This window comes from Podarcis bocagei, assembly GCF_964188305.1.
Source record: "Podarcis bocagei genome assembly, chromosome: 3".
Lineage (NCBI taxonomy): Eukaryota > Metazoa > Chordata > Lepidosauria > Squamata > Lacertidae > Podarcis > Podarcis bocagei.
The window spans coordinates 36,697,949-36,725,026 of record NC_138127.1 but is presented as its reverse complement, the minus strand read 5'-3'; the positions used below and the strand labels follow the sequence as shown (position 1 = coordinate 36,725,026).

Sequence of the window (27,078 nt, the reverse complement as noted above, 5' to 3'; positions counted from 1 at the left end):
TTGGTTGCTCTGGGAGTTGTGGTAGGGTAATTGGGGGTAGGGAACGGGGTAAGCACCATAGCTGTCAACGTTTTCCTTTTTTTAAGGGAAATTCCCTTATTCCGAATAGGATTCCTCGCAAGAAATGTTAAGTTGTGGGCGAACATATCAGACGACACAGTGATTCTTCCAAAGCAGCTCTTTATTTGAAGGGCGATGGATGGGACACAGTACTCTAGCCAGAACAGTCAGCTCTGAATTGGTTCTGTTCAGTGATTTCACTCAGTGATTTCGCTCAGTGATTCAGCTCAGTGATTCAGCTCAGTTCAGAGGATGGCCGCATCTGGCTGTGCTCTGATGTCCATGTATCCCACCTTCGTCACCAGTGTTAAGTTGTGGGTGAACATATCAGACGACACAGCGATTCTTCCAAAGCAGCTCTTTATTTGTAAGCTGGAACAGAACTGAACTGAGGAGCTCAGTCAGCCTGCTTATATAGAGCTCCACTAGAATGCAACAGTAACCATTTTCTGTAACTAGCCAATCACTGAATGTCACTTACAATCCTTCATTTGCATACAAACTATCCAATCACTGAACGTCACTTTTGATCCTTCATTTGCATAACTATCTACAGTATCCCCCTGCTGGCCCAGGGTAAGAACTTCAGTACATAACAAGAAAAGTGAAAAGTTGACAGCTATGGTAAGCACCTCCGTCTTATTTGTTGCTTCTCCAGTCCTGATCTCCTCCTCCAAAATGGCAGCTTCCTAGGGTTGCTGATTGACTATAAAAGAAGTGTTTGGGCTGCTCCTGTGCCTTTGACAACAACTGGGTCTTCAGAAACCAGCCTGTAGCTTTCCATGACATGGAGATAAGCATCACAGCCTGCTAATGTCTGTAGATCAACTGCAGTTAACCACACAGGAGGCATGTCTGCTTTAGAAAGTTGGTAACTCTGGCATAGTTAAGCAGCACTTAAATCACACCAACACTTTTCATATCCCCACCACTATTTTTGTCATGCAACCTTTTTGCGTATCAAGTACACTTATACAAGGACGGGCATGGACTCTACCCTCATCCTGGCTACTTCTTGATATTTCTCTTTTCATTCACTCAAGGCTAGATTAAAGTGTGAACGCTTACCCACATGTTATACAAACCCTCCTGACCTCAGTCTCACAGCTTGTATGAACAAGCATCCTCTTGCCAGACTTTTCTGGTGCTGGCATCTCTTGTGTGGCTGTTTTTGTACATGATTTGTGCTATGGGCCGCTGTTTATGTCTTTCCTGGCCCTTATCTGTTTTCACCCCTCTCTTATATTAGCAAAGTAGGTAAAAGGTAAAGGTAAAGGACCCCTGGACAGTTAAGTCCAGTCAAAGGCAACTTTGGGGTATGGAACTCTTCTCACTTCAGGCCGAGGGAGCCAACGCTTGTCCACAGACAGCTTTCCGGGTCATTGGCCAGCATGACTAAACCGCTACTGGTGCACAGAGTACCATGATGAATGCTAGAGTGCACGGAAACGCGTATACATTCCCGCCACAGCGGTACCTATTTATCTACTGTTTATCTACTTGTGCTGGTGTGCTTTCGAACTGCTAGGTTGGCAGAAGCTGGGACAAAGCAATGGGTGCTCACCCCGTCACGCAGACTCGAACTGCTGACCCTTCTGATCAGCAAGCCCAAGGGCAGGCATCCCCAAACTCAGCCCTCCAGATGTTTTGGGACTACAATTCCCATCATCCCTGACCACTGGTCCTGTTAGCTAGGGATGATGGGAGTTGTAGTCCCAAAACATCTAGAGGGCCGAGTTTGGGGGGTGCCTGCCCAAGTGGCTTAGTGGTTTAGACCACAGTGCCAGTACCCTATGTGGATAGTGAATTTTAGATCCTATGTCGGGGATGCTTTGGAAGGATAGCCCCAAAACCTCTCTTCCAGTTTCTCCACTAAGTTGTCCGAGGACACAGAGTGGAAAACAGTGACATGGCTGGTGTCTGTGTGGTTATTGTGTCTTCTTTGAAAAGTACTCCAAGTCCTGCCCTAACCTTGTTCCCTCGTAGACCTTTGGCAAAGATCCTGCTGCTGCTTGACATTTCTTTGGCTGATAAAGGAAACTCTGATCTCAGCCAGCGCTTGCTTTGCTGCTTAGATGCAGAGCCTCTAAATGACCCACTAGATGGATGCAGCCCTCCAGAAAGGGGATGGGAGGAAGCTGTGAAGCAGATAAGAGGACACAGGACACCCGCTAAAGCTGTGTGTGAGAAGGGTTGGCCAGGGGACACCAGAAAGAGGCAAAGCAGGGACAGACAACATGGTGCCCTCCAGATGTTGTGGGCTACAGCAACCCTGACCATTGGCATGCCGGCTGGAAGCACCACATTGGCTAGCCTGTTCAGGATTTGATCTTCTGATGTTGAGCTAGGGCAAGTGTAAGGCAGGGAATTGTGGCTCAGAGCATCTGCTTGGCAGGCATAACATCCCAGGTTCAATCCTTGGCATCTCCTGGTAGGGTTGGTAGAGACTCCTGTCTGAAACCCTGGAGAGCCAATTTAGGCAATACAGAACTAGGTGGACCAGCTTAGGGGTCTGATTCAGTTTGGCAGTTTCCTAAGCTCCTACCTAAGCTCTGAATCTTGCTTGTCCACCATAGAAAGCCACTGTGTAGGTGCCAAGTCTCAGTTGTGGAGGGCCTTGGACAGGGCACAATTCATGGACACCCCCTGTCCCATGGTTTTACCTCCTCATTTTATCAGGTTTGGTGGTTTCATGCCAGTGGGCCTCCTGTACACTCAGTAGATGACTGGCATTGAGTGGTCTTATTTTAGCATTGTGGCTAATTAATTCCTCCTCCTTCTCCTCCTCTTCTTCAATAGGTATTAACTGCAATAAAATATCTCCCAGATTCTAAAATGCAGAGTGGTATCTAAGCATGATGTGTAACATCGTACAAAGTTACACTGTACAGCTAGTATCTTGGCTGCAGCTGCCTGAAGGATTCCCATTTGTTCTCTTTTGCACTATTTTTAAACTATCTGCACAATCCCATGCATATTTACTCAGAAGTAAGCCCCACTTACTTCTCCAAGGAGGCTAATTCCCCAGCAAGTGTCTGCAGCCTGAACGAAAGGGTCATCAACCAATTGATTTATTGGAAATGTGTCACTTTTATTTGTTCATTCGTTTTAGGGATTTATACCCCACCTTTCGTCTTTGCTTCAAGACAGCTAACAACCAAAACAATAATTGAATGGGAAATTTAATGAGTATGTGAAGCCCAAGGCTTGGCTTTCTGAAATCAGCTTTATGCAATCAACTAGTGTTACTGTTATTAAGAAGGGCTCACCATGCCATGAAAAATCAAGTTCAAGTAAACTGGATATTATAGAATCTGCCATGGTGTTCAGGGCTGTGGATTTTGAACTTCCAAAGACTTTGTAGTTCCATCCATGCTAGTAAGCAGAGCAGTAGAACAGAACCACCCAAAGATACAACAGAGGTTTTGGCATGCTAGGACCCTCCCCAGGAATTGGGTGTGTCTGCTGATGCTGATTTAAAAAGAGGGGAGAAACTGTTCCCAATGGGAGCTGCATTGTGCACAAAAGCTCTGTGGCAGGAGTAAAATGTTAGAAACACCTAAAATCTGACAGTGACAAAAGTGTGTGTGTATGGGGAGGGGATGGACCCCAGGGGGTCTAGGAGCTCCTCCAGACATCCCGTTTATTCCACATTTATTTAGCACGAGTTCTTATGGACCCCCAATGTATTCAGTCCTAAGGGGAATTCTCGTAAAAGCTACCCCATCAACTGTGATGTCTTACCCAACGAGGCTCCTGCATTTACACTGGTAGATTCTTAACGTAAAGATACTCTATGATTATTTTTGAGACTATCTGAGCCAGTTAGACATGCGGTCCCTTAAACATCACGGTGAAATGAAGATACAACCAACCCTCTCATAGAGTGAACTCAGAAGCACTTGTTCCCTGAATAACAGTGATTATATTCTGCCATCTTGTGGCTGCATTCAAACTCGCAGTCAAATTCTAGGTCTTGAACGTCCAGCAAGCAAATGTAGAATTTTCACAACCATAATCTTGCAGTTCTCCAGACAAATAGATTAATTAATTAAGTCATACATGCGTAGAATATATTTGTCCATAATGGTCCCAGGGCGTGGCTTGAAGGCTGATTGCAGCAATCTTGCTGAAGCCAGGCAGATCTAAGTCCTCTCAGTGCCAGCGGAGGGCCACTTGGAAACTCAAAAGTATGCATATCCTCCAACATTTCTCTGATGAAAATAGGGATGTCCCATGCCACCACTATGATGATGATGATGATGATGATGATGATGATGCCCCACCCATCTGACTGGGTTGCCCCAGCCACTCTGGGTGCCTTCCAACATATATAAAAACATTATAAAACATTAAACATAAAAAGCTTCCCTATATAGGGCTGCCTTCAGATGACCCAGGGGTTGCATAACTCCATACCCTCCAACATTTTCCCAATGAAAATCCTAAGGAAAAGTGGGACATTCTGGGATCACATCAGTAACCGGGACAGCTTCCATAAATCTGGGGCTGTCCCTGGAAAATAGCAACACTTAGAGAGTCTGAATATGCTGCCTTGAGTTCCAGGGAATAATAAACAAATTGTTGTTTTATGATCAACTGGTGACCACCTTTCTAAAAACAAGAAAAGAGCAATCTTTTAAGAGTGTATGAAGAGTCATGTTGGATCTGACTACGAGCCGAATCCAGCATTCTGTTTCCCACCGTGACCAATCTCATGCCTTTGGGAAACCCACAAGCAGGTCTCCTCTCTCCTGCTGCTGTTCCTCAGTACCTGGAATTCAGAGACATGGCACCTCTGATCTTGGTGGTAGTATATGGCCATCCTGACTTGCAGCCATTGGCAGCCCCCTTCCTTCGTTGTTTGAGGATTTTAATGACAACAACATTTTCAATGACAATTACAGTTCTAGAACATAGCATTTTGGTTCTAACCCATTTAAGAATTTTTGAAAATCTTTTTTTTCTTTCAGACAGCACAAGAGCGGGAAAGTTGGCAGTGGCTGATCCCTGATGAACAATAAACAGAGCTGGGACAATAATTTGATTTATTTAGGTATTACTTTGTTACCCTTCACTGTATGGTCACAGGGTGATGCAGAACTTAATAGGTGGAATTCAACATCATGCTAAGTGGGGTAAGCACACAGGGAGTGAGGCCCACCCTCTCCTCTTCCTGTTCGCCCCCTAAACCTGTTCTATGTTTCCCCTCAACTCCCCAGAGCAGATTTAGGGGGGACATGGGGCATGTGGAGGGGAGAGTCTCACTGTGCAGAACTCATTCTGCACCAGCAGCAACTTAGTTGACTCTTGCCCACTGAGACACATCAATATATGTTCTAAAACTGATGGAAACATTAATAAAAAAGAAAAAAAATCAGAATATAGCAGAGGATCCCCTACGAACTAATGTCAGACAGATTATGCTTCGTCACCTTCAAAAGCCTGATGAAAGGAACGTCGCCATCCTCCTAAAATGTGTGCACCTCAGGTGGGTGAAGAAAAATAATATTGAGGGCTAAGGGAGGCTAACTGTGGCTACTATGTGTTAATATAAAAAGTGAGAAAGCATTACAAGTACAAAAAAAGAGGACAGAGGGGTATACAAATTTGCCTACATTCAGACACAAGTTTAGAAATACAGTGGTACCTCGGGTTACAGACGCTTCAGGTTACAGACTCTGCTAACCCAGAAATAGTACCTCGGGTTAAGAACTTTACCTCAGGATGGGAACAGAAATCGCGCAGCGGCAGCAGAAGGCCCCATTAGCTAAAGTGGTGCTTCAGGTTAAGAATAGTTTCAGGTTAAGAATGGACCTCCAGAATGAATTAAGTTCTTAACCTGAGGTACCACTGTAATAGCTATTTCTGATACATCTCAACATGGTGAGGAGAACTTACGTAGTGACCCATGTGCTTGCAGAGTTTGGTGTCTTGGTGCGAGCTGCTGATGGGCAAATTCCTGGTCACACGGTAGCTCTTCAAACAGAGTACTGTCCTCCAAGATGCTCTTGGGTGGGCCTATTTAAAAGCAATAGGAGGCTTCTAGCATCACAGATTGTGCCTTGCGATGGTGCACAGAAAAAAGGACACATGTGTTTTCTTGAGCTCTGCTGCAGACAAACTGAGTTGAACACTTGGTGGTGCTAGATGCTGACATATGGAGTCTGTGCTTCTGGTGTTTTCTTAAAACTGCATTCAGGAACAGACAGCAAATTCACAGCATTCAGCTACAAGTAACAATATCAATTTCAGAACATTATATTGAGATGCAACTTTATTATCTTAATGGGATCATTAACTGAGGGGAATGTGTTATTCCAGTGCCCTGTATCACACAACTATAACTGCAGTTATTTTTTGTTATCATAAATAAATATGATTGGCATGTACCTGAGTGACAAAACAGGTTGTGGCTGGAATATAACAGAATGAAGATGGCATAATCTATTCTGGTATCAAAGAATTCAGATTTCTGAAGTTCTTTTGACCTGAAGATGATTGCTTCCACACCACCCCTTTTTCCTGGAACTGCCATCCATTGTTCACTCTTTTTTTACAGGCTGCGCCTTCTTTTTAAAAAAATGTTTTTCAGGGCAATAAAATACACTTGCAGGGCAATAAAACCCAGTGCAGACAAGCAAATAACTGTTTTCAGTTCTCTTGAACCTTTATTAAATATTTCCTGTTTGCAGCTCCTGCCCATTTCATAACTTTTTGTTTCTCATGACTGGGAGATTAGTGACAAAGAGCATCATTACATTTTCCCAGTGTCAGTTTTTGTTTTCTGGGGGTAGAGGAGAGCATGGTTACTGATTTATTCTCTTTCCCCCAATTGTTTTTCTAGCAAAATCTTTTCATTTTTTGGGCTACCAACAATATTGTAGAAAATTGAGCTGCACCTACAGATGCACAATTTCTTTTGAAATTTTTTTTCATTTGATTTTCAAAAATATAAACATACAACAAAACCAATTCAGAATCCAAATATCGAGATTACTCTGAATCTCCTGACTTCCCCCATCCCTTCCATGGGTCCTATTGATCCTATTCTCCACTGCATATAAATACTTTCCCAATTTTTTTATCTTTCTAAATTATTCATACATTCTGTTACACTACAAGTGTGTTTAAAATCCTGCCAATGTTTTAACCTGCTTACAATGATCTTTTATATAAGTTATTAACTTTTCCCATTCTTTTTTAAAGTTCTTGTCTTCTTGATTCCTGAGCTTCCCAGTTAATTTTGCCATTTCAGCATAGTCCATCAACTATCCACTGATGGTTGACAGATGCACATTTCCTTCTCTCAGGAGTGTTATGTTCATTGCTAGGACTTTCAAAAACATTATAGGAAGCAAAGGCTTGGACATCACCCATAGGACCTAATGCTATAATGTAGACAGATCTTTTTTCCCCTTTTCCCCATGGAGGTAGCCTCCCTGGCAGGTGTGGGGAACCTTTGATCTCTGGATGTGGCTGAACTACAACTCCCATCAGCAAGCATGACCAATGGCTAAGGACATACCATTTTGGATAGACTTTAAAGGGGGATTAGACAGGTTCATGGAAGATAAGGTTATAAATGGCTTCTAGCCAGGATGTGCTATTTCAAGTGTGCCTCTGAATACCACTTGCTGGGAATTACAAGCAGGGAGAGTGCTGTTGGGCTCAGGCCTTGGTTGTGGGTTTCCCATAGGTATCCACTGTGAGAGCAAGAGGCTGTCATCTATTTTTAGTATATTGGAATGGAAGTTACCACCAGTCTTTTCTAATGGAAACATTGATAAATTGAAATAATACCTGGTGTTTAATAATAACCCCTGGACAATTTTAATATGGATGATATTTATGGGCTCATTCTTTACTTGGGGTTGATTCTTTTGGGTGGTTTGCATATGCACACATATCCATAATACGACAGCATAGTTGTCGCCTTCTGTGGCAAAATCATAGCTAACATTTCAGTCCTGTGCATTTGTATTCAGTTGACTACAAGCAAATTCAGTGGGGCTTACTTCTTAGGGCTGTATCCAATGTCGCTATTCCATGAGTTCAGCAGACTTCCACCTGCACAGTGGAACTCTTCTCCACCTTACAGCACATCCTCAAAATCTGCTCCAGAGGGTTCACGGAATAGAGGTTAATGGGGAGAAGAGGAGGAGGAGGAGTATATTAAATTGCCACATCCTTTCCCTTGAAATATTATGATATTGCAACTAGATGCTGGTAGTAGGCTTTAAATATAATTGACATTTTTATTTACACTTTGTGTACCGCAAGGCTTATACACATAAAATGGATTTTACAATTACGGCAATAATCTTCCACATTCAACTATTTCTTACATGTTGTCCTTTGGCATCTTGGAAGGGCTTTTGCAGGTATTTGTAGTATACAATTTTCAAGAAGTAAAATAAATATTCCAGTTTGGTTTGGTTGCCTACAGACATTGATGAAGTTGCTAACCATTACTCATTACTGTCCCTGTGTCTCACTTGGCTCTCTACAGGAAACCTTCCAAGAGGTGAAGAAACAAGGTTATTCCCCATTGCCTAAGAGGCAGCCTACAACAAATCCAGCAGTGATCCGTGGGAATCAAGCTACTACAATGTGGAATTGGTAACCTTTTCTTAAGCGTGCATGGCAGACAGTTGCTACAGCAGATATAGCTGTATCCAGCATGGAGGGGCAACGATGGGGGGAAATGTACTTATTTCTCACCATCAAATGCACAGTCCTTTGCGTTCATAAAGCTATCAGAACTATCTTCCACTTATGAAGTTTAGTAAAAGTACTGTAACTTAGCTCAGCTGCCTTTAGGATCAGGACCAACACAATGTGTGTTTATGTGTTTTATATGTGTGTCCATATAAAACCTTGTCAATCTTGGTCAATATGGTTGGAGTTATATTGTGACCTTTGCCTCTGGAAGATGACAAAGACCTCATCATACGTCTTTCTGTTCCTGTGGCTGTGAGGATGGAAAACAGGTCTATGAAGTGGGAAGGATGGTTTCTAGTTCAGTCCCCCCCCCCCCGCTTTTTGTGGCAGATGTCATTCTTGCTAGCAGAGCACCCACAATATAATCCCTTTTCTCCTTTTCCTTGTCATACAGCTTTCTACCTTGAAGACAACTTGTGTCCTTCAAACAAAAGTGGTTATACTGTTTGTATTGCCTGTCTAGAAGTATTTTTTCCTAGTGGATTTGATTTCTCAAGTAGCCCATGGGCAACTATTATGGAAGGAATGTTGGTTTCTCTTTCTATGCATAAGTTTTGGTGCTCCTGCTTACTGTACCATGGTGGTCTGCACTGGGAAGTGTGCCTTTGAGGATGCCAGACTGTGCATTGTTTGTGGTGTACATTGGGTATCCAAGAGTTATGCTACCAACACCACTCATTGACTGGTACCTTCCCTAAATGAACAATGTGGGCGGTCTTATTAGTAAAGCAATATCATGACTGATGGGTGGTTGAACTGCTAAGAGATGTTTCTGTGTTTGCATTGCTTTGTCTTATGCTGTTCAGTGAAAGAGCATGATCCACCAATGTTACATATGGCAATGGTGGCTATCTGGTGTAGAAGGATCACTGCATTGTGGTGGTGGGTGAGTGTGTGTAGATTTGCACTTACTGTCTTGTACATAGCTGCTTGAAAAAATCCTCAGCATCAGGAGGGAAGGAGGACAACTTAGTCAAATTCCATTATAAAGTCCATTTTCACTACCAGTACAAAGTTCACCTCAAATCTTGTAAGATTGTCCTATCTGGTCTGCCTATACAGTGAGTTCACTTTTGCTTTGATACTTATCCAGTTAATGGCATTTTTTACTCTTGGTTCTATAATTCCACTTTTATTTTCTCTTTGCACCCTCCCTATCAGAAGAATTTGAGACAGGGGGTCACACATATAGGCAATGGAATAACAATAAATAGGTCTACCGTGGTAGTAGGCAAGCAGAAATAAGAAATGTATTTAGAATGGCAGAGCTACCAAGATGCAATTATGTGATTTTGTACTTAGTAAAATGAGAAACTGATTTTTTTCAGTTGCTGCCCAGAATCATTAAAAAAAAAAAAAATTTCAAGGGTACTGAAGGTGCAGTTATCTGTAACCGAAATACTAGAGGTAGGCGGGTACAATAATATGTACTTAATTTGCCTGGTTTGAGCCTACCATTTGTTCAAGGTGTAGTTTTTCAAGTATGATATACAAATGCAGGCCATAAACTGTATGTGCCACTCGTTTCCACATAATTTGTAGATTTGGATTCTTGGTCAGGAAAAATTTCATGTTAGGCTGGACTTCCACACACAGGCATAAAACTGTTCCCACCAGCATTCCAGCATGCAACCTGTCCTTGTTAACAAATAAAAAGGCAAATGTTTAGGAAGTAAAGTGCAAAATTGGGCAGTGTGCCTGTTAAAAATAATTTTGCATTGAGTTAGCACTCTTCTTCTTTACAACTACTATTTGTGTTTTGCTAGTCTTTTCGCAACTGTGGTTGGTTGCTCCTGTCCCCCTCCTTCCAGTACTGCTCAGTCTGCATTTCAGTCAGTCGTGAGATGGTACGCTGAAGGGCAAAAATCTCCTCCTCTCCCGTGAACATTGAAAGTCCTTGAGCTGAATCCTAGAGAGAGATGGAAGCAAAGAACAATTCTTTAAAATGCAGGAAACATTAAAAAGAAACCAGAAAATGAAAGACTTCTCAAACTTGCAGTGTGGCCTGAGTCCACATAGTCACAGTCCATCCGCTCACCTCACCCCCCCCCCCAGGTTTGTATGCAAATTCATAACTATCAAGCTCCCTTTCTTCTGCCATCATGCTTTTGTGGAACAAAACTATTCTTAAATATTGAAAAAAGAATACAGGGAGCAGCACCTTGCAGTTGCTGCTTTTGGCTGTGCTTCTGTGCAATATTTTTGGGTGGTATTGCAGGTCTCTGGGTTACATGTTTGTAAAACACAGGCACAATTCAGCTAGCTAACTCTAAAACACACACTTTATTACATGCACATAAACATTTTCCAGTTAGACAGAAGTTTGAGAGGCTTTAAAAATATTTATTCAAAGAGTAGGGACTGGGACTGTTTTCTGTGGTTGATAATAGTAAAACACACACACACTGCTTACATTGAATGGCACACATCCTTTCGTCTACACAGATAAAGCCTATTTGGATGACTCCATGTGTCAGTCTTTGTGCAATAAAATGGTATTGCCCATGTAACTTTTTTTTTTACTGTCTGCAGTGGCAGGTTTGATGCCCTCATAGGGATAGGGAACCAATGGCCCTCCAGATGTTGGTGGACTCCATCTCCCTTCAGTCCCAGCCAGCATGGCCAGTGGTCGGACATGTTGTAAGTTCCAGTTCAATAACATCTGGTTCTCCACCCCAAATATAGAGGCTAATTGAAAAGCACACACTTGTTCTATGATAACAATTAACCTATATCTTCCTTTGCCAGTGGTAAAGCCACAACAAAATATTAGGTTTAAATATCACCATAACACAGCTGGCCCTGCAGGGGCCAATGTACCGTGAGGATGAATCTCTTTCCATTCCCACCTACCCCCATTTGTGCATCACATCACAGTTTTGTACAACATTTTTGTATGATAGAGATCTTTCAGAGACACTTGTGTTTAACATATATTCAGTAATGTGTGTTTTTTTTAATCCTTATCAGTTAGGAGTTAACAGACTGGGTTCACAAAACATTCCTCTCACTTTCTTTGAATTTCCTCTCACAGCAGGACTAAAATGAAAGCAAGTTTTCTCAAGTATATAACATGCTAGGACAAGGCTTTTAAAATGTGTGTTGGCTCATATTCTGAAAACATTGTGCTTTCCCCCACCAAGGTGAATGGCACTAAGATAGAAAACTGTGTGAGTCTACTGTGCATTAACAGCATACACTGAAAGATCAGCAACAAGAGGACTAAGCTGCAACCCTTAAATTACTTTTCAGAACCACCATATTTCTTTATAAGATATAAAAGGGAGACATTAGAAAAGAGTACTTATTAGGAAACCTATTTTTACTGGATAAACACGGGAAACTATTTGACATAGATAAAATTACTTGAGGCTTCTAACTTCTGATTTAACTTTCTGTCAGGTATTAGTATTCATAAACTATATAATGTAAGAACAGAAATATAATCTATAATGCAGAAATGCAAGCAACAGATTCTTGTATTCTGGGTTGTATTCAACCAACAATTACTCAGAGTAATTGCTTAATGACCATGACTAACGTGCTCTGGTTCATGGGGTCACAAAGAGTCGGACACGACTAAACAACAATAACTTAGGCTCATTAATTCCAATGGGTCTACTCTGAGTAAAAGTTAGTTAATTACAAATCCTGTGCAAATCAGTTTTGGGAAGCAGCATTTATCAGCTCACTCCTTTGTAAACCTGGAGTGAAAGAGACACTTATAACACACCTATTAGACAATAAACAGATTCCCAACATGGTGGCTCAAGTAAAATAAGGCACCTTGAGTTCCAGTCCAGGAAAAAGGTGGGATGATGATGATGATGATACAAGTGCAATGTACAAAGCTAAATGTAGTTGCACTAAATCTGAAGAACATGTATTAAAGCAGCAGCATGACCCAATATTTCTAATAATATATTAACACATGCTGAGTAAAAGATTAGAAGTATCTCTAGAATTACGCTAAAATGGATTGGTTCAAACCATTTATGAATAGCATTTCTTTAAGTTGGAATAGGAGAAAAGGTGCAACGTTGATCCTGCCAGAAAGCTACAGAATGACCGGTTAAATGCTTTTGCTGCTCACTGCCCCCCTAGCACCACCACTCAGACCAAAACCAATTATGCTCTCCTGCAACAAAGGCTCTAATGGTCATAGTGCTTACCTGGCTCAACCCCAAATCGTCCATCATTACCCTACTTTCGTCCAATCCACCATCATGGGATTCTTGAATAAATATGTTTTGGAGTGGTGCTGATGCAGAGCAAACAATACGCACCTGGAAGAGAGTGAAAAAGCTGTAGGTGCTATCACATATGGCTCCTATTTCTCCATTTGAATTTTGTAAAATCCACCATGTTTTCATTTTGTATGGTGTAAGTAGCAATTTTGATATAGACAACAACTGAAATGATTTCTGATTTTGCCAAGCATAAGTAGCTCTCCATAAGAATGCAGAATGCAAGTGGCTTGTACTGTACCATCATTCCTTCTTCACTTCACAAACACTAACCATAAACCCATTTATAAAAAATGAGCCATTCTAACACAATCACCACTAACTTTAGTTCTTTTACATAGTCATTGGGTAGAGCATCTTACCATCAAAACCTGTATGTAGTAAATATCCTCAAAATCAAAATGTAAGCCATTGTTTTCTTCTACTATTCGTTAGAATGTAAGCCAGCATTTGGGCAGTTATTTCTACTGGTTTTGTACAGCATTTAGCTTACAGTCACTCTCTCTCTCTCTCTCTCTCACACACACACACACAAAAAACACAATTTAAAACACTTATGCTCATTGAACATTATCATGCAATAAGCTACTTTCCTTTTGTAGTAAAACAATATAGAAACTGTGCCACAATGGAAGGCAGGGCAGAAATGAACTGAAATAAGGCCACTAATTGGTTATGCTTTGTTAGATGAATTAAATTCAGTTGTGACAAATTTAATTGGTGATTTATTGTCATTATATTTTTTGAAACAACGTTAATGCTTATAGATGCATCACCAGAAAATATGAAAAGCCAAGTGTAACTCATGGAATTTTGAAATGTTAAATACAAAATAATATATCTTTTGGCATGGCATGAAACCTGCGTTAGAAAGAATAAATTTTGCTACTACCTTTTGCTTTTGGGTGGAAATACTATAGTTAGCCACCACAACATTACAGTTTTGTATTTCTCTTTTTTCCTCTTTCTAGACAATTGTCACTTCTCTACCAGGGAATTTTTGTCAGCTTCAAAAGGACCATTTTCTGAGTCAAGAGAACAATATAGAACCACGCACACATACTTCAAGGAAGACCAAAACACAGTTTCAAAGTGAACCAGGAATTTCCTTCTACACTGCCTGGAGTAATTCTGAAGTCATTTTGGCGTCTTTGATGTGTGCAATTCTAAATTTTGCCATAGCACTCCTCAATCACAGCTGTGCCTTTACTCACTGACTAAAAACAGTGAAAGGTGGGAGGAGGCTCCTTTGCCACCAAACAATTCCTGGAATGGTACCTGCGCCTTTTGCTTCATGGTGTTTGTTCTACAAGTGCTAGAGCAGACTCCCCCTGGGGCCAATAGGGGTTATGGTCTAAAATACATTTAATGTGAGTTGCTAGTTGTCAGCCTTTAAGTTTTAGCATCCTTTTTTAAAAGAGGATAAAGTGAATAAAGTTGAGAACTTCTAGTACACAGCCTGCCATTTCACAAGCTGCAGGTGCTGATGTATATTTTAAACTGTTGGTATCTATGATAGGGCAATTGTCCAGTGAAGAAAGAACAAGCACTCTCCCAGCTTTAAATACAGCCAGTATCTAACAGGGCTTGTGACACTTTTAGAATAATACTTACAATTGCAATGGGCAAGGTGAGATAGCATACTTGTGTGTGTGGCTCACCATAATGTCCAGTGAGAAAATATTGTTGCTTGACTGTGAGGAAAATGCAGGAGTTTTGAGAAAAGACATCTGGATCCACCAGAAAAAGTGAGCTGCATCTAAGTCATTTACTAAACAAAGATAAGATTGTCTGGATAAGTCCCAACTATCTTGCTGAACTAAAGGTGGGTTTTTTGTGTGAATTTCTTTGCCAGGACATTCTTGAAAAAGGTTTTTAATCTCAATCGATATTTCCTGATTGCATAAATATTTAAGTGCGTGACTATAATCACACATAGGGTGAAGCTTAATGTCTTCCATTACTTTTTAAAACATCAGCTTAAATATAAAGAGCCTTTTTTAGTTGTTTTAATACTGCTGATTTTGCTCCCATGATTGAAACCTTTGTAAATCCAAGCTAAGTGCTGCATTTATCATTACTATTTCATTAGAGGTCCCACAACTCAGACTAAAACCAAGAGTGGCTGTTTCTTCTAAAATTATTATCACTTTGGGGCAAACCCATTAACACTTTACTTGTCTGTTCACTTATAACGAATCATGTCTGGGACTCTAGGTGAAATAAGATGAAAACAAAGCACATCTGTACCCTGGAATTATAGCAGCAAACAAAACTTTGTGGATAATTTCAACTTAACTATTGTTTGGCTTGCAAAACATGATGTGACTTTTTACCAATCGTGAAAAAAGAATCATGATCATTTCTCTTGGAAAGATATTATTTGACTCAGGAGAGTTGGTGGGGGCATGGGGCAGAATATACCAATTTTCTAATATCTAAAGCTATCTTAAACTCCACCTTGGAGTTGCAGATTTTCAGGGATAGGATTTGGTGAGCAGCAATGTTTTATCTATGTGTCCTGGTTTGGAGAAAACAAGAGAGAATGTTTCATTCTTCTTTTATAGCGCTGGAACTCAGGCTTACCTAATGAAATTGATTGGCATTGCCATTTGATTCCAGGAAATTAAAAACACACCAAATTAAAATCACACCAAATTTAATTCCCACCTGTTGAGGACCTATGACCTAAACTGTATCTGGGTTAAATTGTCCCGTAACTCGTTCACCCCTGTCATCTCATGTGGAACCAATTTCCCAAAGCAGCAGGCAAATATGAGAGAAAATAGGAAGATTTAACTTGCATTACCCATTAATCTTATACTGATAATTTCCAGGGCAATTCAAGATGCTTTCATCTTGTAAGAATTTACCAACTGACCGCTTACCTTCTTGTCATAAAAAGTATCAACAAGAGTAATGAAGCGGCGAGCTTGGGTCCTTTTTGCCATTGTAAACTCAGGTATGTGACGAACAAAGACTAGGTCAAAATGCATAGCTACTTCCAAGTAATCACTGGCTCCAAGTGGCTGAAACAGAAAATGGGAACTGTAACCCATTGAAAAGCCAACAGACCAACACAATATATATTTTGAAATACTACCATCATATCTCAAGCAAACCAGTGTGATCCCTCCTATTTTGTTTTCTTTTTGCATTAGATGAGAAGGTTGACTGTGATAGTAACAGATTGATTCCTAAAGTTGGTGGCTAAGCTTAGCTTTATGATCTCTAAATTAAATCAGAAAGTAATTTGCTTGGGTATTGCCAAAATTATAGTGCAAATAAGAAGAACGTGCTGGATCAGGCCAATGGCCCATCTAGATCAGTATCCTGTTCTCGCAGTGGCTGACCAGAGATTCCTGTGGAAAGCGGGATCTAAGTACAACAGCACTCTGTGAACATATCCTTGTAAATTTTGTACTAATTAACTACAGCAGGTGCCTCCCCACCACCCACCCACATCATATGTTAAAGCTAAGGATAAAGTTAAAAGAAAATGGAGTCATTTCCTCAGGGTAAAACCAAATAGGTTGCAGACTGTATTAATCATTTAATAAGTCTATTTTCAACTATGACATTAATACCCACAGTGAAGGGGTTAGGATTGGAAATGTGTTGCACAGCAAGGAAGATTTAGCATTTACCTCCCATGCTGTGGTCCAAGCAGATACAATTTCCCCCTCCCAGAGCCTCTGGGAGGAAGGCTACCATTGGTGCAACTGGCAGCTTCCCTCCTGCAGTAAATAACAGCATCAGAGAGAAGGGAGTTTTAGCAGGATTGTGACATGGTAGGAGGGTAAAACTCTCCCTCCTCATATGCCATAGTCCTGATCTTGATCCCCTCTTGCAGCTGCTGCACTGAAAGTACGTTTTTTAAAAGACACAAGCATGGACGTAGCTAGGATTTTTGTTGGGAGGGGGCAGAACCAACATGATTGGTCAGTTAAGTAATTCTATTGTTTTACTTGATCGGGGGGGGGGGGGGGCAGCAGTCCATGGACACAAATGCATTCACACATTTAACATCACATCTAGTTTGACATCAAGTCTTCCACTTTCTTGAAGCATTCTAACTCAGACTCAAGCAAAAGGAATATAAGCACAATGCAATAAACCCAGATGTGTGAACAAGCCCTAAATAAATCACATACTCAAGCTCTAACTACAGCTGCAGAGAATTCATGCAGGAATGCACACGTTACAGAAATAGGCTATATGAATTAGTCTGAAAATTCCAACAGTAGTAGATATGTTCCTGACATCACCCAGTCTAATACCAGATTGGTTTAATTAAATTCCTATGAATTAAAATAGCAGCCACAACATTAAAGATAAAAGATGGTTCATGGATCATTTAGTACACCACACATTTGAGAATGAATTAAATGGCCCTGGATACCTAAGATTAAAAAAGCAAACCAAGTGCTTAGGTTTTATTTCTGGTTTCAGGAGATTAAAACAAAAAACACTCTTCCATGTTTGGAATGCAGGGAAACCCCTGAAACATAAAGAATGCCCTGCCAGGAGAGTCTTGATGGGCACTCACATTATGGCCCTTTCAACGCTAGTTGGAAAACTTTTTATTTTCCTGTGATATGTAAAAATAATCTTTCAGTGCTTTGCAGTGCTGTTTTATAGGGCTGACTGCTGGTGGTATTATCTCTACTATTTCTAATGAACAATTTATTATTATTTATTTAAGACATTTATATACCACTTAATGATTAATATTTTAAGTGATTATAAGTTTGATGGTGGTGGTGGTCATTATGGTCATGGACTAGCAAACTGTATTGTTTGCTACCCTGAGAATGTTATTAGGCGATATAAAAATGTTGTAAAATAAATGAAATGAAAAAGCCAAGTCTTTACCCAACATTGTTTTGAAACAAAGTTCTGTTCCCATGTATTGTACACTGTTATTACGCAACTTGCCTTTCTACAGAGGAGCAGGAGCCCTGTGACAGAGGAGTTTTCCTCCCTTTTTTGGGGGGGGGGGAAGGGAACAAGATGCGCCACTGAATTAGACCCTCCACACACAAAAACATGTGCCCTGCCATAAAAGCTTCTCAGAAGCATTACTCCAGCTTTGCCAGCTGCCCACCATACAGCTGCTGTTCCCTTGAAGGCATTGTGAGGGTGTTGGGCACATCTGCTGAGGAGATACAGAATTGGGCACTGAAAGCATGGTCCTGGCAATGGATCCCGAGTAGCCTCACAAGCAATGTGATTTCTTTATGCTGGGACTCTTAACACGGAGAGAACCTCTACAAGCCAATGAATAAGCCAAGAGTTCCAAAGAAAGAAATACAAGCCACTAACTATCACACAAACCCAGGTGCCTTGTTTAATGCCAGTATTCTTTAAACCTGGCAGGGGGAACACGGCCAGAAATTCGGTGAAGTCCAGTGAGATCCTATGAACAGGTGGAGCTGCTTTATAGCAAGTCAGATTGAGGGTCCAATTAGCTCAGTACCGTCTGCAAGACCTCAGCTGGGTCCCCTTCCCAGTCATGCTGGCAGAGCCCTTTTTAATCAGGGGCGCCAAGAATTGAACATGGGGTCTCCTGCATGCAAATCTTGAGTTCTCTTACTAAGCACAGTGGTCGGATGCAAGAGAGGACAGGGCTGCTACACCTGTAATAGTTGTGTAGAAGTGGGAATTGCACCAGGTATAGATTAGCACACAATGTACGACATACCCTCTTCTACGTAATTATTAAAGCTGCAGGAGCCCTTCCTGCTTTTGCGTCTGGCCACTGACTCCGACTCCCTGCCATGCACAACTTCTGAGCCATTGTGCAACGAACCCATTGAACATATGCTTATTAACTAGCTAATGACCTATATAAATCCAGTCTCTGGTTAGGGAAGATCCACCGATTAGTGGTAGAGCATCTCTTTTGCATGCAGAAGGTCCCAGTTTCAACACTGAAATGTCCAGGGAAGGGCTGGGAAAGACCCCTGCCTGAAATCCTGGCGAGCTGCTGCCAATCAGTGAAGATAGTACTGAGCTAAATGGACCAATGGCCGGACCTCATATAAGGCAGCTTCCCATGCACCTCCTGAAGTTTGTTCCTCTTTCAGTTACATTTATTGGGAAATGCTTTAATTTTGTGGAATGAGCAAGACAAGTTACTGAAATCTAGCTGGAGTCCAAGGTCTTCCTTTGTACGATTGACTGATTAGCATGTAAATACTAAAAGTCTATGTTCGTATAATTTATTATGAAATGTCACCTTTCTGAAGAGCTTACTGCTTCTGTATCAGTCAACAGCAGCCTCGATACAATACCTAGCTTTAAAGAAATAATTATTCTGAAGCTGCATAACTTGCCCTAGGAAGAACTGATTTGCCTAATTTGAATACTCAATGGCACTTCAGCTAGTGCCATATTTGGGCATGTTATTCCACTTCAAGCTTCAAATAAGATTACCTGGTACAATTCCTCATTCTCACAATGACACCTTCAGCCACATCTAATTTTACTTATTTATTTATGAACATACCTATTGTAGTAAACAAATGTTCTGATTCTGTTTTAACCAGATGGGACCACCAAAACCCACTCTGCGGACAGTGGTGTTTTTCCTATTGCTAGCTCAATCTCAGCTGCACTCCTGACCCTTTCTGCAGGACTCTAAACAATTTTCAGATAGTTCTAGGACTTCATGGGAAACTCCTTTAAGTCTGTAGTGTGTCTACAGTTATCTTAATATCAACGTCTGTGATTAATGACTTGGCTTTCTACCTTGTTGCTGCCATGTAAAAGATGGATAATGAAGACCAACCACTGTGGATTTCTATTACTAATTCTTAATACTGGGAAGTAGGATTTCATTGATGTCACACTCACTCAAACCACATTCATGCCAATTCAAGCCCACCAAGCTGTTAATCTACTTTAGTCTGCTTGACTGAGCTGTCCACTTCACTCTTTTTCCATTTCACTACCAAGTTAACAAGTGCTCTGCTACCATTATCTCAAGTTATATTAATAACTGTCTATATATTGTAATGCTCTAACAAATCACTCCATTTTCCTTATTTTTCTATTAATTATTATTATCATTAAATTTATTACCCCCCTTCAGCAGCAGGTCCCAGTATTAAAATTCAGTATTTAAAGCAGGTAAACCGTATTGCAGTCACAGGAGTTAAGGGTATGTCCCACACATCTCAGGTACCAAAAGCCAGGGTAAAGAGTATATCTTCCCCATTCACCAAAAGCTGTATAGTGAAGGTGCCAGATGCACCTCTGTGATGAGGGAATGTCACAACTTCATAACAAAGGGGATGGCTTTGACCTTTTTTTTGCTTCTGAAGAAAAAAAAAAGCAAAGCAACAGCCCTTTGCTCTGAGGTGAGGTTTTTATTTTTGTTACTAGAAATACAAAAAACCACATAAATAGGAAGCAGAAAAGAAAGTCAAGCTCTGGAATCTACCTATTGCAATTTCCTTCTTTCTATGTTATTTAAGAGAAATTACCTTTTGGGTCTGTGTTGTTTGTACTTTTTGTGGGCTCTTCCATTTTATGTACTGTAGGTTGTAATTGTTCATTAACAAGTACTTTCAGTCTTAACATGCTAAGGGATGATATGTAACCATCCCAGCATCATCCCTTACATGAAGAATGTTCATAAGTGACCTAACCTGACAGACGATACAACCGCTGTGATAGAATCATTTCCATGATTGTGGCAGCTGATGAAAGGACTCCTGCAATTGTAGAAATCACTGCTTAGAGACCGTGGCTGTATTCATGAAAGGGGTGGTATCCTTGCTACCTTCTCCACACAATTGTGGACACGTGCAGAATTACAAATGGCTGCAGTTGCATTACTTAGAGCCAGTCTTCCCTAGACAAAACAACCTTAGTTCTTCAATCAAGGATCTCCTCAAAAAGGAAACAAACTTTTTTAAAAAGCAGAGTTAAAGGGGGGGAGACAACTCTTGTGCTCTCTCTCTCTAGGTTTCAGTGTGTGTGGTGTTGGCAGCTATTGAGTAGTGTCCAATAAAAGTAACTATCCCCTTGCCTTCATGGTTACCACACTTTTGGACTGATTTTAAAAAAAAATTAAATATTTTGGTATGTCCCATGTAGCTCTTAAACTAAAAAAGTGCAAGTTATCCTTAGGACTGACATTGACTGCCAAAAGATGCCGCTAAGAATTTTGAAGAGTGAGTGACCAGGCTTTTGCCCCTAGAGAGCGTCTCCATTATGTCTATACCACTATCAAGTTACTAATAGTGGATCAGGAAGTTCACCGCTGCTGCAGAGAAAGAACCATCAGCACACAGCCTTAATCACATTAAAAAGTTAGTATTGCCATCAGAGGGCAGTATTTGCTATGCATAATCATGGCTGAAAGTTTTTCTTTCAAAGAAGCATTAAGAAATATAGATAACATGGAGATATTAAAGATAAGATTTATGCTGCACCTACCTTTCTGGTCAGTATTAATTTACATTATACACAGATGCTAGATTCTGAAACAAGGTTAAATGGATGAAACAGGTGGATGGTGGGAAGAGACAAGTGAAACAACTTTCTGTGTGCTATACAGTCAGGGCCATCTATAAAAAGCAACTGTGTAATGAAAACAATTGTTCTACGTGATGCAGTGGACCTTCTTCCATTTGCTATGCAATGTCTAGAACTTAAGACCAACACAGAGGCTGTGAAATAATATACATAAAAATCTGCACATGATACTTGCTTATTATTTGAGCTTGATACATTCTGGGTATGCTGTTGTTGTTATTCATTCAATTTATAATAATAATAATAATAATATTTATTTATACCCCGCCCTCCCTGGCCAAGATGCTACCCTTCCTCCCATAGCAGGACAATATGTTGACACATATATAAATTAGACTTACAAAGTACAGTACTCACAGCACTCTGTAGTTTGTATGTAGCATTGAGACAGAGGTCGCCAACCTGTTTGGGAGTGTGGCACACTTTTGAATATTGAAATAGCACTGTGGGCACCAGCCACGAAACAGCTGCCTTTGGGGCATGGCATGGGGAGAAAAAGATTGCCATGGGGTACGGCATAACACAGAATTAAAGAAAGTACAGTCATTGTCACTTCGCCGCTCCACCCCCTGCTCCAGACAACCTCAGTTGGTCAGGGGAAGTCAGACATGTCTGACTGATCCTGTGGAGATCACACAATATTGATTTCTCTTTCTTTCACACACTGATGCTGTTGCTGTCTAATAGGGGGCATTCTTCAGTACCAGGGAAACCATACAAGGTGGCTAAATAATATTCACTTTCTCATGCACATGCAATACACTCACTGCACACATACAGACCTCAGACAAACATACATCTCTCTCACACACTCAATCAATCAATCAATCAATCAATCAATCAATCACACATACAACCTCACAGACCAAACATATTCACCCTCCCACTCTCACACATAGACCCCATGTGCACCACGCACAGAAGGAGGTGTTCTCTAGATTGACAACCTCTGTACTAAGCAATGGTTTAGTGCAATGTGCATGAGCTGAAATAAAATCAAAGCTCAGATTTGCACACTCCTGACCCTGTTGTATGATTTACATTCCACAAATCCTGACAGTGATAAAGGAACCAGATTTTGTCATTTAGAAGAAACTCTGTGCTAAGTTTCTAACAAGCCAACTTCAAACCATGGATTATGAAGCTGGCTTGTTTAACTGTCTTTTAAAGCACAAAATCAGGTCTGTACATAAAGCTACACCAGTATTATCTGAAACTGAAAGGAGACACTGCCGAGGTCCTTTCCTTCCTTATGTGGAGAGGAGAGGGGAGCACCCAAACCCAAGGCAATGTTCAGGCTCCTTCCAGATCATGCACATGGTGCTAAATCATTATGTGCAAATCAGTCCGCTGAGATTTGTCACTGTTTAAAGCTCTGAGTGCCACAAGTATATGTAACTGCAAATATGAAACCTACAAGATTTATTCTATGCTGCAGTCTAATGCATATGGACTAATCCATGTGGGGTGTGTGTGTGTTGGGGCATGATTCAACCACTATGTCTAAATCAAGTGGGTGGTCATGCATGAAGGTAGGGCTGGCCTTGAATGACCTAGGAATGAAAGAAACACCATATTTCCATTTCAAAGTTAATTAGACTTTTATGAGTGTGTGTTCAGACTATAAATAACTACCAACTCATTTTCACAATCTGTATGTAGAGTTCATCTTCTTCAGTTTTAAATACTGCCATCTGAACATTTCTGGGGCTTGAATTGTTGTTAAAAATAATTTTGTAATGTTTAGAATTTAGCATGTAATCCTAATTGCACTAACTAAGAAGCCAGCCCCACTGAATTTGGTTGTAATCATCTCTGAATGCAAATGCATAGGACTAAACTCTTAAATTTCCATTTTATTATTTTACCACAAAAGGCAACAATCATGGTTCATTGCCTACTTGTCTGACCAAGGAAAATGACCTTGCACCAACACATTTACTAGAAGAGCATTTGTTTTTTGTGCTGACCCAAAGTTACACTCTAAGTTAGCGTGAGTTAATGGCATTATTATTATTAGTCCTGAGGGGTCCTACAGGCCAATGGCCAAAGAATTAAACAGGAGTCCCTCCTTCTCACCTGGCTTTTTTTCTCAGCTGAAATCCCAAAAGATTATAACTTTTCATCATGGTAGAGTTGTTCCAACTCAGTGATAATTCTGGTAGCCCTTTTCTGCACTTTCCCCAATGATACAATATCGAGCAGCTAATGGTTTTTCCCACCTGCCTTGCCCCACCCTCCAGCCCTAGGAGCCTTTATAAGGGAGCTGTTACCAGAGGAAGGACTGTGAGGGGGGAGAGACTCAGAAGGTGGCTGGTTTCACCAATGCAGCTCTACCTCATTTCCCCCCTGCTTCTGAAGTCAAGTGCAATCATGTTGGAATTCTCTGGCAATTGTCCATATGTTAAATTTGATAGCACTATGATCACTGTTCCCCATCAGTTCAACTGCACATTTCCTGCCTTCCATCTGGTCCTGGGCATCACTTGAAACTCCCCTCTCATCAATTCTATCACCAGCTGTCTTAGGGCAGAGTGAGTTAGGGTTTTCTAGATTTCTTTTATATGTGCTCTGGTCCATGGGGTCATGAAGAGTCGGACACGACTAAACGACAAAACAACAACCAAATTATTTTTTTTTTTTTACGTTTGTTTTGTGACCAGAACATGAATCTACCCACAGTCAATGTGAGAGTAATTTAAGACACTCATTACAACAACACTTTATCCTTTTAGATGCCTAATTGATTGCATTGTCCATCTCAAGATCCCCCCTGGGCATTCTGCTGAGGGGGTAATAATATATCCCCAATTCTATTACTTTGGGATATGCATTATCATCCCACTTCCTGTGAAAAAGCCTGTTCCTTTGGAGATGTCAAGTTTCTTTGATTTTATGTTCTCTTTCACATACAGTTATACCATTCTCATATGCCCTTCCCTTTCATAGAATCATAGAATCATAGAGTTGGAAGAGACCACAAGGGCCATCGAGTCCAACCCCCTGCCAAGAAACACCATCAGAGCACTCCTGACATATGGCTGTCAAGCCTTTGCTTCATAGAATATTAATACCGAAAAGATAACTGTATCTCACTGGTTCTTTCCATTCCACATTGGCTACTACATCTATGCTCTCCTTTGGTTTTGAAGGACACTCTAGCTTGCCCATTTTGGCTCACAGACTTCTTGTGGAAGAGTATGACCATCTATATCTGATGTCGCTCTCCAAATTTCCCCCTACCACACTAAATGGTTATCATGTACCCTTACACTTTCATTGCCTAATTCTGCTCCACTCCCATATGCAACACTCCCATTTTCACCCTAACCAGGTGCTCTTTAGTTCCTATCTACTTTTCCTCAATGATTGGTTTCAAAACTACTCTGCCACTTTTTTGATGTGCCAGCAATCTGTTTCCCCTCCAGTTTAAGTGGTGCCTGTCCTTATTGTAGAAGCCCTATTTGTCCCATAACAGCCATTAACTGTTTGAGGTAGGAGGTCTGGGCTGTACAAATCAGCCCTACATGGATTCCTGAGTCACACACCACCTCCAATATGACCTATATATTGGAGGCATGTCTGCAGAGGGGCAGTTTCCTGACTATACAGCTGCTCTCCTCATGAGCTGCAATTCTGAGTACTCAGAAAAAGGCCCAACAAGACTAACACTTAAGACACACAATGCTAGACACTTTTGGTCATACAATGCCATTAGATAAGATTTCTAGAGATCATTTTACATTCTAAAAAAAGTAAACCTTTTTAGAATATTTACTATATGCAATTATAGAACTCTAGTATCCACATTACACAAAACTACCTATCAGAGTATCTTAATATACTTTACCTAGAAAGTCACAGTAGGTAAGACAACCATTGAACAGCTTTTGCCCTTGATCAAGGCAACAGGCTTCTTTAGTAAGCCACCTGGCTGGCAGCTCTACATTCTCAGTACAGGTACAGATGGGTATTTTCTTAAAGAATATTCTCTAGGGTCTCACAGAAAGTCACCATGGAGTAGTAATTCAAAGGGCAGCATGTGAATCCTTGGCTGAAAAGGTATTTAGATGGAAGTCTTATCTTTTGTCTCACTGGAAGTACGGTAAGTGAAAACAGCTAGGATAGAGCAAATGTAATTCACCATTGGAGACATGTGATAGATGGACCTTTGGTCTGCTTCTGAAAGGAAGTTTTTATTCTTTGTGCTCCTTACCTAAGTGATCAGCATTTAACAACTGTCATCTAGATGTGAATTTCTTTTGGACACTAGTACCTTAGTAAGTTCCAGAATTTTATTCACACATTTAAATTGCTTATCATAGAGATCACTTTCAAAAGAAACTGATTGTGCTATGCTTTTTTTCACCCTTTCAGTTTTACTTTTCAACCCTAGAATTCAAGTTTTCTTGTTATTCTTCTTGTTGTAGGTTCAAAGGATATCTCAAAGCTTGTTTGGAGCTGGGATAATATAATAAAAAAGAGGGGGGGGAGCCTGAAAAGCCCAACTGATCTAGGCTTGACTGGGTACTCACTCTGTCACACAGCTCTTCAAATGTGAAGTCTGCAATGGTTCCACACGCTTTATTCACTCTCAGCTCTCTGCCTTGTACTTTTAAAATCCTTGGTCTAGTTACTATGGGAACATGAACAAAGACTCAATCTTGTCTGGATAATTACTACAAAACTCATCTCTTACAGATAGGAAATGCATAGCTTGATGAATAATAGCACATGATTCAACACATAAATTAGACAAAATGCTGATACAATGACTGCCACTTGAGTGTGGCATCAACCCATATACAGCAGTGGAACTTATTAATTGGTCAGTGGAGATTGGGCATTGTGTTCTAAATGTATTCTCTTTCAAGAGAAATTAACTTACGTACAATCATTTTGTTTTTGAGCCAGCTCATCAAACAACTTATCCATGACAGCCTCCACATCAGCTTCACTTGTGCTACAGTGAAAAGAATAATAGAATATGAAATTAATAACACTTGAAGCCAACATCAAACAGCTGCCTGAGCTTGCTTAGCTTTTTGCCCATAAAAAAGGAGAGAGAGTGAGAAAGACAGAACAGGATGTTATGTTGTAAATACAAACATTAGAGTTAGAATACACTTAAAAGCAGAGAACATTAACTCTCAGGTAGATGATTCTGCTTTATTTGCATACATAGGAAGACTTTTGTGTTTCAAGCTGTTTCCAGTAATGAGGCAATGCCAGGCCAGGCCATCAGATAGATAGACAGACACACACACACACGCTGGGAGGAGAGCAGAGAGAAGAAACCCTGTGGTGCATCAGTAGCAGCAAAACTGGACGACTTCATTTGCCCCACCTGCAATGAAACATGTCTCTCCCATGTTGGTCTCTACAGCCACAGCAGGCACCATAACTGCCCAATGCTTTGACTTACTCTCAATGGCGCACTGTTCCATTGTCTCTTGAGACAGACAGATGCCAACAATGCATACACACTATGTCTATACCT

General features: G+C 40.7%; 1 protein-coding gene across 3 annotated transcripts in view; it reads right to left on the bottom strand.

The window, feature by feature from the left end:
- Positions 1-8,293: 8,293 nt before the first annotated feature.
- AFG1L (AFG1 like ATPase) overlaps positions 8,294-27,078 on the bottom strand; it is a 58,294-nt gene continuing 39,509 nt past the window's right edge. For 2 of the 3 annotated variants that reach the window (XM_081186636.1, XM_081186637.1), the window contains 5 exons: positions 26,471-26,541; positions 26,114-26,214; positions 15,920-16,060; positions 12,957-13,070; positions 8,294-10,693 (listed from right to left, as the gene is read on the bottom strand). In XM_081186636.1, coding sequence (XP_081042762.1) covers positions 10,547-10,693; positions 12,957-13,070; positions 15,920-16,060; positions 26,114-26,214; positions 26,471-26,541 — 574 coding nt within the window. In that variant the 3' untranslated portion in view covers positions 8,294-10,546. Of the gene's footprint in view, positions 10,694-12,956; positions 13,071-15,919; positions 16,061-18,028; positions 18,187-26,113; positions 26,215-26,470; positions 26,542-27,078 lie in introns of those variants that run through there. The other variant, XM_081186638.1, reaches the window with a different exon arrangement.